General features: G+C 48.7%; 1 protein-coding gene across 1 annotated transcript in view; it reads left to right on the top strand.

Moving 5' to 3' along the window:
- The window catches only part of ITGA4 (integrin subunit alpha 4), a 66,497-nt gene extending 63,740 nt beyond the window's left edge, over positions 1–2,757 (top strand). Inside the window, exons 25-26 of the mRNA XM_075001166.1 lie at positions 118–248; positions 2,701–2,757. Coding sequence (XP_074857267.1) covers positions 118–207 — 90 coding nt within the window. The 3' untranslated portion in view covers positions 208–248; positions 2,701–2,757. The remainder of the gene's footprint in view (positions 1–117; positions 249–2,700) is intronic.
- Positions 2,758–13,354: the final 10,597 nt, after the last annotated feature.

The following is a 13,354-nucleotide window of genomic DNA, read 5'->3' as shown; positions in this document are numbered from 1 at the left end:
CAAACTGATACTTATTCACATAGGCTAATATGTCATCTTAATCTGTGTTACTGTTCACAGTGTATTTTGTGAAATCAGAATCTGCTGATACAAGTTGATTTTGAAATTGTCTTTCAGGCTGGCTTCTTTAAAAGACCATATAAACCTATCCCTCAAGAGCAACCCAAAGAGAGAGATGGAACTTTAAACAGCAATAAGGAGGACTGAGCTGACAAAGGCTTTTTCAAATGGTGAATTTCAGCCTCAGGGTGAGTTTCATAATCTCTGGGTGGTCACTCAGTAATGAGTAGGATGTCCTCAAGGATGTCCTCATGTCACCCTCCTATTTGTGAATCCATTACATAGTATATATATATTAATATATTACAATATATTAGATAGTGAACATGGATGATGAGAGAAAACTGCTCATGAGTCTGTTTACTCTTCATGTTAGAACATACTTTGATTTCACTGATCTGTGAAGGATTACACCTGCATCTTACTAAAATGCTAATGACAGTTCTTCAAATAAAGACACTGTAATAGTATCTGGCATGTGTGGCAGATCGCTGCCTGTAGGCTGCAGGAGCCTGCTAGAAGGCGGGTATGCTGAGTTCTATTTGGGAACCAGGGAGTGGGTGGGCACAGCCCGCCCACGACTAAAAGGGCCCTCTCAAAATGAGGGGGAGTCTCTAATAAAACATGTCTCCAATCAAGTTTGGGGGACAACTAAAGAGAAAAAGCAGGAATGGGAGTGGGGTTCAAAAGTTTAAAACAAGGGAACCAGAGGGAGACACCAAGCAGAGAGCCCCGGACAGCGCCCACTGCTCCTTGAAGGCATCAAGGGAGCCAGTGGACGCCGCCCAGAGGAACTCTGCCTGGATTCGTGAGCGGAGGGTGGAGCAGAAATTGGCCCCACAGTCGCAGGCTGATGAGGAGGTCCTGCGACTGAGTGGGGCCACGGATGTGGTGTGCCAGGATCAGAAGGTGCGAGGAGAAGTGCAGCCAGAACCTCAACAGGAGATTCTGGAGGAGCTGGAAGAGGGGCTGCAACCCAGTGCACTTGACATAGATGTGCGCCAGGGTCTCCCTCATCCTGCAAAAAGAACAAGTGTCCGGGAGGGGGGTGAAACGCGCCAGGTACACGCCCATGCTCACCACCCCATGGAGGATCTTCCGACTGATGTCCCTGGCGGGCTGTGGGACTAGGGTGCAATAGAGGCTGGCCCACCAGGGTTCCCCACTCCCAAAAGGTGGTAGAAGGCCCTGCCACTTGTGGTTGGGGCAGGGCAGGTATGCTGGGTGGTGGGCTAGTGCCTTCCTGTTCTGAGTGAGCTGAATTAGGGCAGGCAGCTGGGGCCTCATTAGGAATCAGCCACACCTGAGTCTAATCAGCACTCATGGTCAGTTGAGGCCCTGCACTCCCTATAAAAGGCTCCCTGCATGGTAGCAAGGGGGAAGGTTTGGAAGGTGCACAGCAGAGCAAGGAGGTACCATGGGGAAGTGGTGGGCAAAGTGGCCCAGGGTGAGGTTGCTACATTGGGGCAGGGGTGAGGGCCCTGCCAGCTGCCTCTTGTCCTCTTCATAGAATCATAGAACAATAGAGCTGGAAGAGACCTAAAAAAACCATCAAGTCCAGCCCCCTGACCTAGGCAGGACTAAACCCATCAGATCAGCCCAGCCAGGGCTTTGTCAAGGCAAGACTTAAAACACCTCCAAGGATGGAGACTCCACTCCTTCCCTGGGGAGACCATTCCAATGCTTCACCACCCTCCTAGTGAAAACATTTTTCCTAATGTTCAACCTGGACCTTCCCAACTGCAACTTGAGACCATTGTTCCATGTTCTGCCTTCTGTGACCACTGTGAACAGCCTCTCTCCAGCCTCTTTGCAACCTTCCTTCAGTAAGCTGAAGGCTCTTATCAAGTCCCCCCATCAGTCTTCTCTTCTGCAGACTAAAAAGTCCCAATTCCCTCAACCTTTCTTCATAAGTCGTATGCTCCAGCCGACTAATTATTTTGGTCGCCCTCCGCTGGACCCTCTCCAGTGTATCCACATCCCTCCTATAACTGGGGGCCCAGAACTGGCCACAGTAGTCCAGATGCAGCCTCACCAAAGCCGAATAAAGAGGAATAATCACTTCTCTGGATCTACTGGCAGTGCTCCTCTTGATGCACCCTAATATGCCATTAGCCTTCTTGGCTACAATGGCACACTGTTGACTGATACCCAGCTTCTCGTCCACTAGGGACCCTGGGCCAGAGTCCAGGGTAGAGGGCGGGTCTGGACTCCCCCCACACTTCCCCAGAGGGTTACTCCAGTGGAGCAGGTGTGGGCCTGCAAGGGGGGCTGGATTTATCCTCCCCATTCGAGACTTGCCTATGATGAGGATGGCTCGCTAAGCGGAGACACCTGCCTCTGGAACGTCCTGGGCAGCTAGGGAGTCTCCGTGAGTCTCTGAGGCACAACAGAGAACTGCCAGGAAGTATAGGGACCCACAGGGACTGACGGGAAATTGTCACACATCAGAAGTATCCATCTGTTAAAATGCATGCAAGAATACTAAGCAGATAAAATGAAGAACTCTTTGTCTAAAAGAAGAGTGGTGGGAAAGTAGCATAGTATTATCAAGCATTTTGGGGGTACTTAGAACTGAGTCTTTGGCCTTGGGGTGAATCATAACAATTAGTTTTACACTTTTATTCCATTTTTAATTAGATACCTAGGATGAGCTCCTCATCCCCACCATGGCACCAGTACACAAGGTGAAAGGGCTGAAGTGGCCAATGGAGAATGCCTTTGTAGAAGACACATTGTATCGTGCATTGTAGAAGACAGCCACATAGTCTTTTGAACACCACTGCAGGCTCTGGACTAGATCAATAACTACAGCACTATTGGGGTCTTGGGTAGTTTTGTAATGCATTGGGAAGCTGCTGTAACTTGGATCTTCAGGATTTTCTGAATTAGGCCTGGGGCTGCTCCTGTTTCAGGGCAGTCTAGGACTGGGAGTGATGAAAGGTGGCTTTTAAACTACCTTAGTTTCCTGGGCCATTGGGCTAGGAGTTCTATGTTGAAACTCTTGAAGAGGCAGTATAAAATCTTAGTTAGCTGATGAGTGTGGAAAGGCTTTTTTTTTTAAAAAAAAGAGTGAAAAACATCTGTGTTCTCTGAAGAATTACTTGCAAGTGTTTCTATGATGTTCAGTGCTGTAGCATTTGCGGACATTTCCAGTAGCTGACAATAGAGGCGCTGATGACAATTATAAAAACTCCTAAGCCATAGAGCTAAATTCCATCTTTAGATATGCAACCCTAACTCCAGCCCAAAGGCTGCTACCCTCTGAAACCTGTATAATGAAATCACATGAAGATTTACATTAAGTTCTTAGTAATATGTTTTCAGTTTAATACAACCATTGCAATTGGTACTCAGGAATGTCAGTGGAAAAGAAGGTAATGAATTGCTTCTACAGGTGATTCCTTCAAATTCTTACCAAATTTTTCTTACTATAAGTAGACTGATACCTATTATAGGAGAAAAGGACCTGTGTTCTCCATGCTATGCACTACCTCATCCAAGTGCTAAATTCATCTTAAAAATGCATTCCCACAAGAATGCCAAGATGTACTGTTTTCTGTGGCTCTTTCCTCTTTCTTTGCTATCTTTCTGACTACAGATAGAAAATTTAGTTCCTCTTTTATGTAACAAGTGTGGACATCAAACTGATTATGCAACATTGCTTTGATAGTAGATGAGATCTCTGGAGTTAGTAGAAACAAAGTTTGCATTCAATAAATTATTTTGCTAATAGTTTTTATAAATTTCAAAATGGCCTTTTTAACCTAGGCAAAACAAATCCAAAGATTCCAGAATGTGGTTGTGCACGGGGTATAGTTTTCATTTAGTTTAGTTGGTGTGGTGGGTCCTGCACACCTCTGAAAAACTGATCCAATGCCTTGCGATGAGCTTTCTGTTTTAAATTATTCTGCATTATGTTAAGAACAAATGTGTACATACAGAACAATCTTATATTAGAATTCTGTGGTGTGTGAAATACTTCATCCTGCAAATCAAAAATATTTGCAAAATTTATATTGTAAAAATGACTTTAAAAGAGTACAAAGTCAAGTGAATTGTTGCACTTTAACCAAAACATCTTTGAATATATTCTTAGGCTGTGGCCACACTTGGCCAAAACTTAAAAATGGCCATGCTAATGGCCAAATCAGAGGATACTAATGAGGTACTGAAATGAATATTCAGTGCCTCATTAGCATGCTGCTGATCACAGCACTTTGAAAGTGCCACTTTTGATCATGCGTGGCTTGGCTACAGGAAGTCCTTTTCGAAAGGGACCCCGCAGACTTCGAAATCCCCTTATTCCTGTCAGCTGAAGTGCTGCGGCCGGCAGCATGCTAATGAGGCACTGAATATTCATTTCAGTGCCTCATTAGTATCCTCCAATTTGGCCATTAGGAAATTTTGGCCAAGTGTGGTCACAGCCTTAATGTTGCGGGAACTGTATCTCAAATACTGAAAGCAGCATTCAAATAGTTTTAATACAAACAATGCAAAGAAATGAGACTAAAGGGTTTTGATTACTTTAGTGAGTAAATGTAGTAGTGTTATTTGGAAACTACACACTGCTCAGCAAACTATGGTATTAGTAAGTAAACATTGATCAGGTATTCTTATAAGATACAGATATATATAAGGAAAAATCCTTAATTTAAAAGAAACTTTGAGGTTTAACAGAAAGAAGTAAATGAAAAATGTGAATTCAGTAAGATTTTCTGATGACTACATTTATTAATAAATCATTCAGTTGAATTTTTTAATAAAATGTGATGCACACTCTCTCTTGCAAATATAATGAGTTTGTTGAAAGAATATGCAGAGGTAATATAATAGTTAAATCTATATTAATTTATGTGGACTGGATATCTTTAAAGAATCAAAGATGAAATCCAGTTTTCACCACTCAATCACAATATTCTAATGCTGCTCAATTGATTATATAGTGTTCAATAGGTGTCAGTTATAGTGGCACACATCAGAAGTAGGTAGCTCCATTCAAGTTAATAGTGACTTTGGTTTTACATCATCATAATGGAGAAAGTAGAATTTGGTTCATAGGATTTACTTGGTAATCCACTATACTACAGATTATTCGGCAGTTACTGCAAGCCAAATTCTTCCCACAGATGCCTTTTCTGCAGTTCCATTGAAGTTAACGTATGTATGAATGTATGCATGTAATCTATTCTTTGGGAGTTTTTTTTGTTTGTCTGTTTGTTTTTGAAGACAAAATGACCATTTGCTGGTGCTACTTGTGAAAGGAGTCGAAGAAGATCTCCATACTAATGGCCTGATTTAAAGTTGAGGTGTAATGTTTATTCAAAACATGAACCAAACTTCTGGCATGTTTGTGTAGACCTGATTAATCCCATTTAAATACTAGGAACCCAGTCCAGCAAAGACTTAGGCACACAGCAAAAGCCTACTGACTTAGGCTACGTCTACACGTGCACACTACATCGAAATAGGCTATTTCGAGGAATAACGTCTACACGTCCTCCACGGCTGGCAACGTCGACGTTCAACTTTGACGTTGCGCAGCACCACACCGAAATAGGCGCTGCGAGGGAACGTCTACACACCAAAGTAGCACACATCGAAATAAGGGTGCCAGGAACAGCTGCAGACAGGGTAACAGGGCGGACTCAACAGCAAGCCGCTCCCTTAAAGGGCCCCTCCCAGACACACTTGCACTAAACAACACAAAATCCACAGAGCCAACAACTGGTTGCAGACCCTGTGCATGCAGCATGGATTCCCCAGCTGCCGCAGCAGCAGCCAGAAGCCCTGGGCTAAGGGCTGCTGCACACGGTGACCATAGAGCCCCGCAGGGGTTGGAGAGAGAGCATCTCTCAACCCCTCAGCTGATGGCCACCATGGTGGACCCCACTATTTCAATGTTGCGGGACGCGGATTGGCTACACGTGCCCTACTTCGACGTTCAACTTCGAAGTAGGGCGCTATTCCCATCCCCTCATGGGGTTAGTGACTTCGACGTCTCGCTGCCTAACGTCAATTTCAACTTCGAAATAGCGCCCAACATGTGTAGCCGTGACGGGCGCTATTTCGAAGTTGGCGCCGCTACTTTGAAGTAGCGTGCACGTGTAGACGCGGCCTTAAATGCTTAAAGAACAGAGTCCTTAAAGAGCAATGGGCAAAAACTTGTGTGTGGTAGTCGTAGGGAAAAGCGATGTTTTTCTCTCAGCCCTGGTGGGGCTGCCTCTCATCTTTACATTGATGAGTAAAGGCATTCCCACACTTAAGATCCTCCTCCTGCTGAAGGTCAAGCAGGTTGACAAGATGTTAGTTCCCAGCAATCGCAGCAGGAGGGACAGTCATGGTGCCATGACAAGGTGAATTCCCATGAAGGCAGGTATTCTGATCTGTACAAATTGTATTTGTTATGTATTTTTAAAAGCTAATCTGCCTGCATACCAATTTTCTACTTAAAATATATTTACCGGGGTCACCAATGTGTGGCATGTGAGCCGATTTTCATCAGCACATGAGGTGGGAGCTCAGCCCTACCTCTCCTCCCCCATGCATCTGGGAGCTTGCCTGTGGATTAACAAAAGACAACCTAATATTACAAACCACCACCTAAATGGTAAAGGTCTGCATCTTAATTTATTAATGAAACTGTTGTAAGTAGGACTAATAAAAAATATCACTGGCACTTGGACTGTACATAAGGGGTCAAAAGGTAAAATTTCAGCACTCCGCCTCCAAAAGGTCACTGGTATAAACTTTGAAAGTATCATTAAAATCTTACTCAGGATTTCTCACTTATTCTAATAAAAATGAATGCATTGCCTAATATTACCCAGCTGCACTGATAAAGAAAACTGTACGTTTGTTGAATAAAAGCTTAAAACTAAATAAGTTTAAACAAATGTCACAGTCTATGTGAATATTGTTTGTACAAAGAAAAGTGGTTTAAGACCCAACTAATAACATGCTGCAAGAGTTTTTTCATCAACTCATTAAAAAGTCAGAGATTATCTGGAAATAGAAGGACCTGGCAGAAGACAAATTATGCAGTACCAACTCATAGTATGTAGAAATTTACTCCGTGATTACTTCCAGTTATATGAATTAGGGTTACCAGTGAAGTAAAATTGCCTAGATACAAATAAAGGTGACCAAATAAACTGAATTTAAGCCCTGCAATTTTCTATTAAAAGGCTTGACTCTTTTTGGCTGAAATTCTATTAAGCACTTTTTAACCTAATATATAAACACTACAAATATGTGTATTCTTCTTCGAGTGTCCCCGTGGGTGCTCCACATTAGGTGGCGGGCTTGCCCGGCGCCGCAGATCGGATCTTCCAAGCAGTTTCTGCTGGACCGTGCATGTGCCAGTGCACGCCGCTCCCTTGCGCGCTCCTGGCCACGTGCGCGATCCGGTCCCCGCCAGTTCCTCTTAACCGCCGTCGGCTGCAGACGGAATCCGACTAGGCTACGGCCAAGTTAGCGTATTCAATGGTTTTAACTGTTTTTCTTTAAAGTTTTCAAGTTCTTAGGCTACTGTTAAGTTAGCCAGTTGTTATTTTCAAAAAAAAAAAAAAAGAAACAACAAGCGGGACGGCATTCAGTCCAGTCCTAGTAACAAGCGGAGCACCGGAGGCCAGGAGCCTAGGGCCATTAGCCCTCCTGCCACGGCAGGCTATCGGAGAGGGGGAAAACAGCACAGAGAAGGTGCTAAGTACCCCATTAACAACTGAAAGACTCACCAACAATGTCCTCTTCAGGATTCAAGAAATGTGAGTCTTGCCGAGAGGCAATGCCAGCGTCTGATGGGCATAGTAACTGCATAAGGTGCCTGGGGGAGTCCCATGTCACGCAGAAATGCTCCTTCTGTGCAAAATTAACAGCCAGAGCAAGGAAGGACAGGGAGATGCGGCTTAAAATGCTGCTCTTCGACAAGGCCCTCCAGCCAGATGTGCCGGAGCGGCCGCAGCAGGAGGGACCCTCCGCGGCCCATGAAAGGAAAGCCGCCTCCCTCACCCCATCAGCGCAAAAACAGAGGAAAGTCTCCCCAGCCCGATCCCTGCCGGCAACAACAGTGAGCGGGACGGGAGGAGCGCACAGCCCCCAGCCGCAGCAACAGCTGATCAGCGGCGGCACGGAGAGCCAGGTGGAGGCGGCTCAGCCTCTGATAATCAAACAGCCGCCCCACACCGCAGGCAGGGCGGCGGCTAAACAAGCGCCGGTACCGGCGGCACCGCAAGCAGCGGCACCGACCCCCGGGGAACCAGCGGTGCAGAGCGCGCAGGCACGCAGCCTGCAGGCACCAGAGGACACCGCCCGTGCGGCACCGCCCATAAGCGTGCCAAGCACGGCGCGGACGGGGCCGAGATCCCCTACACGTCAGGGGGCGGAGCTACCCCCTCAAGGGAGGGGGAAGGATGCACACAAAACAAGGCACCGCAGCCCCTCTCCAGACAGGGCTGCAGAGTTGCTTTCTCTCAGCCCTCCGCTCATGCTGCAGACTCCACTGGCTGGGACCACCTTCACCCTTCCTGGGGTTTGAGCCGCTGAAGTACTATCACAAATCGCTCTCTCCAGTGTCCCAGGTCTCTCGACGATCTCGCTCCCCCAGACGCAGAGGGTATGCACAAAGGGAGTGGTCTAGGTCACCTTCCCAAGAACAGTGCCCATGCTGCCATGGTTGCCCCTATCACGCGGGGCATAGACACCACCGGCAATCTACCAGGGAAAGATCCCCACAGACGGTCCCGTATCCCCGAGGGCAATCGCGAACGGGGACAGAGACTCAAGTATCTCAGGGGGAACTGGTTATGGAACCCCGAGATTTTCCCTTGCAAGCTTCCAGCGAGCGGATGTACCATCACCAACAGGAACCGGAAGGGTCCAGAGAGGTGTACCCTAGTGGTTCCTCGCTCTCCTCCCCGGACGAGGCTACGGCCCCGGGGGACGTCCATCCTCCGGACGATCTCAAACAGTTTCAAGAGCTGCTTAAGAGGGTGGCCTTCACGCAAGGCATCCAGACAGCAGAGGTGCAAGAGAAACACCATAAGCTTCTCAAAAATCTGAGACCTCCGGCCTCCTCCAAAATAGCAATACCGCTTGATGAAGCAATCTTGGAGTCCGCCACTATGATATGGCAGACCCCTACAACTATTCTGCCTGTCCACAAGAGAGCGGATAAGAAATACTTTGTGCCGGCGAAGGGCATGGAGTTCCTGTTCAGCCACCCACAACCAAATTCCTTGGTGGTGGAGTCGTCGCAACAAAGATCAAAGACATCTCAATTCAAGACAGGGGGAACAGACAAAGATGCCAAGAAGATAGAGTTGTTCGGCAGAAAGGTCTACTCCTCCTCCACTCTACTGTTGCGAATGGCGAATTATGCAGCGCATTTAGCGAACCATAATTTCGACAACTACACTAGGTTAACCTCCCTCATGGACTCGCTTCCAGAGGACAAGAAACCGGTGCTCAAGGCCATCGTGCAAGAAGGCTACGCGGCCTCGAGGACGGGAGTTCAGATCGCCCTGGATGTTGCGGACACAGCAGCATGCTCCACAGCTACGGCAGTGGTGATGCGAAGGGAGTCCTGGCTCCAGACTTCGGGTATACCGAGGGATCTGCAGGCAAAGATAGTCGATCTTCCCTTCGACTCGCAGAAGCTGTTTGCGGAATCAACTGACTCGGTCCTTCATTCCAGTAAAGATTCAAGAGCCACTTAGGACCCTGGGGATTTACACCCCTCCATACAGAAAGAAAAAGTACTACCCTCAACAAAGACGGTACCAGTACCAGCAACAGCGTCCCCAGAACCACAGGGGTTACGAGCAAGGGTGACATGAACAGCACCAGCAGTACAGAACTCCCAGGCGACGTTCCCAACAGAGCCGTGCGTCCTCGGGGCAGGGCCAAAGGCCACAAGTTTGACATACAGATCCAGGGCTGCGCCATCACTACCATCGCACAAGGTCATCCGAAGCGGTTATTCCACCATCGCCTCCGACCATTCTACGACCAGTGGCAAAGGATCACCACAGACAAATGGGTGCTGGAGATCATAGCCATGGGGTACGCCATCCCCTTCCAGTCGCTCCCACCGCCACGACCTCCACCCAGGCCCCACCTCCAGGAGGCCTCCCACGTAGCGAGGCTCAAGCAGGAGGTAGACCATCTCATGCTCATAGGGGCAGTGGAAAGAGTGCCAGAGCAACTGCAAGGGAAAGGGTTCTACTCGAGGTACTTCCTCACGGAGAAAAAGACAGGAGGCTGGAGGCCCATCTTAGATCTTCGAGGCCTCAACCGGTACCTGCGCAAGCAACGCTTTTGGATGATCACAATCGCCTCCATCCTTACGGCACTAGACGATGGAGATTGGTTCGCAGCCCTCGACTTACAAGACGCGTGTTTTCACATAACTATCCATCCGGCTCACCGACGATTCCTCCGGTTCATGGTAGGCAAAGAACATTTTCAATACAAGGTCCTACCATTTGGCCTCTCCTCGGCCCCCAGAGTCTTCACCAAGACCTTGGCAGTGGTGTCAGCCTACCTGCACAGACAGGGGGTATTTATATTCCCGTATCTGGACGACTGCCTACTCAAAGGGGCCTCGAAGGAGGAGGTACTACGCATCATACGCGTCACAGCAGGCACGTTCTCTTCGCTCGGCCTGGTTATCAATCTGGCAAAATCAAAGATAGACCCCACACAGGACATAGAGTTCATAGGGGCACGCATAAATTCTATTACAGCAAGAGTGTATCTACCAGAGACTCGCTTTCGGGCCATCGGCTCCCTCGTGCAAGTCATCACCTTCAGCCCTACGGTGCCGGTCCTGATGTGCTTACAGCTGCTGGGCCACATGGCAGCAGCGACGTTCGTAGTACAGAACACCAGGGTACACATGCGCAGCATGCAGCACTGGCTGGTGAGCGTATACAAACCGGCAGCACACACCATTCACAGGGTGGTGTCGCCCACAGCAGAGGTGCACAAATCTCTGCAATGGTGGGTAAACCCCAAGAACTTGCTAACAGGGGTACCCTTCCACCAACCACAAATATCGGTTTTTCTTACTACAGATGCCTCCCTCATAGGGTGGGGAGCACACATGGGCAAAGAGGTGACTCAAGGGCTGTGGTCCTCCACGGAGCAGTCACTGCACATAAATATACTGGAGCTCAGAGCAGTGTTCAATGCCTGCAGACACTTTCGAGACCATATACAAGGCAAAGTAGTCGGGATCATTACAGACAATACCTCCACCATGTTTTATATAAATCGGCAAGGAGGAGCTCGGTCCCGTGCCTTATGTGCAGAAGCAGTCCGGTTATGGAACTGGTGCATCGCCAACAATATAATCTTGAAAGCCTCGTACTTACCAGGCGCTCACAATGTGAAGGCAGACCAGCTGACCAGGTGTTTCGCACTCATGCACAAGTGGCAGATCCGTCCCGATCTGCTACGACCGATTTTTCACACATGGGGTTTTCCCCAGATAGACCTGTTTGCCACTCAACACAACAAGAAGTGCCCACGATTCTGCTCCAGGGCAGGACTGGGACGGGGGTCCCTGGGGGACGCATTTGCGATCTCCTGGAGGGGCCCCCTGCTTTACGCTTTTCCTCCCACAGTGCTGATCCACAAAGTCTTGCAGAAAGCCAGGAGGGAAGGAGACCGAATGATCCTGATAGTCCCAATGTGGGATCGACAGCAATGGTTCCCCCTACTCCTGCGCATGTCAGACCATCCACAGATGCCCCTTCTGGTGGCGCCGGATCTGCTCACGCAAGCCCAGGGGTCCATAGTGCATCCGCACCCCCAAGGCCTGCGACTACAAGCGTGGTTAATCCATGGCTCAGCTCCCTAGAGAGCACATGTACAGAGGAAGTGCAACAAGTCCTAGAAAGTAGCAGGAGGACTTCCACCAGGAAGACCTACAAGCAGAAATGGACTCGCTTCATGGCATGGTGTTCTACCAAACAGCTAACCCCCCTTTCGGTGCCTATACCTGTAACACTAGAGTATTTACTGGACCTCAAGAGAGGAGGACTCTCACTATCCTCGTTTAAGGTCCACCTTGCCGCCATTTCGGCATTCAGACACGAAGAGGAACGGCACACGGTGTTCGCCCGTCCCATGGTTACCAGGTTCCTCAAGGGGCTGGTAAACCTATACCCCTCTCGGAAACCGCTTCCACCTTCGTGGAACTTGGACCTGGTGCTTAATGCGCTAACGGGACCACCGTTCGAGCCTTTGGCCGCGGTTTCCGTCCGCCTCCTTACGATAAAGACGACCTTTCTTCTCGCAATCACGTCAGCTCGCAGGGTGAGCGAGCTTGCGGCAGTTATTGCAATGCCACCCTGCACTGTTTTTTCCAAGGAGGCGGTAACCATACGGCTGCATCCAGCCTTTGTTCCTAAAGTTTCTTCTGAGTTTCACATTAACGAACCTATTGTTTTACCCTCGTTTTATCCAAAGCCTCATAACTCTAACAAAGAGTTATGGACGTGAGGAGGGCGCTAGCCTTCTATATAGACAGGACCAAGTCCTTCTGGAAAACGGATAGACTCCTAGTCTCTCTCGCTCCCAAATCGAAAGGAGAAGGTCTCTCTTCGCAGAGAATCTCGAAGCACATCGTATCCTGCATAAAAATGTGCTACGAACTCAAAAAGACTCCTTTACTGGCCCCGCCCAGGGCTCATTCCACTAGGGCGGTGGCGGCATCAACAGCCTTTTTCAAGGGCGTTGCGCTAAAAGACATTTGCAGAGCGGCGACCTGGTCATCCTATGACACCTTCACCAAACATTACGCCCTTCACAGGGTATTCCAAGAGGATACCCGTCTCTCGACAGCGGTCCTCTCGGGGACAAGCTGCACATAATCCGATTACCCACCTCCTATCTTGGGTTACTGCTGGGTAGTCACCTAATGTGGAGCACCCATGGGGACACTCGAAGAAGAAAGAAAGGTTACTCACCGTAGTAACGGTGGTTCTTCGAGATGTGTCCCCGTGGGTGCTCCACTACCTGCCCATCCTCCCCGCTTCGGATCTTTGTTTAGTGTTTTGCAGGAGCATTCGAGGCGGTTGGTCAAGGAACTGGCGGGGACCGGATCACGCACATGGCCAGGAGTGCACAAGGGAGCGGTGCGCACCGGCGCATGCGTGGTCCGGCAGAAACTGCTTGGAAGATCCAATCTGCGGCGCCGGGCAAGCCCGACACCTAATGTGGAGCACCCACGGGGACACATCTCGAAGAACCACCGTTACTACGGTGAGTAACCTTTCTTTTTCAGGTT

This window comes from Carettochelys insculpta, chromosome 8, assembly GCF_033958435.1.
Source record: "Carettochelys insculpta isolate YL-2023 chromosome 8, ASM3395843v1, whole genome shotgun sequence".
In the NCBI taxonomy this organism is placed as follows: Eukaryota; Metazoa; Chordata; order Testudines; family Carettochelyidae; genus Carettochelys; species Carettochelys insculpta.
Note: the sequence above shows the minus strand (reverse complement) of the source record. Positions and strands in the feature narration are given on the sequence as shown.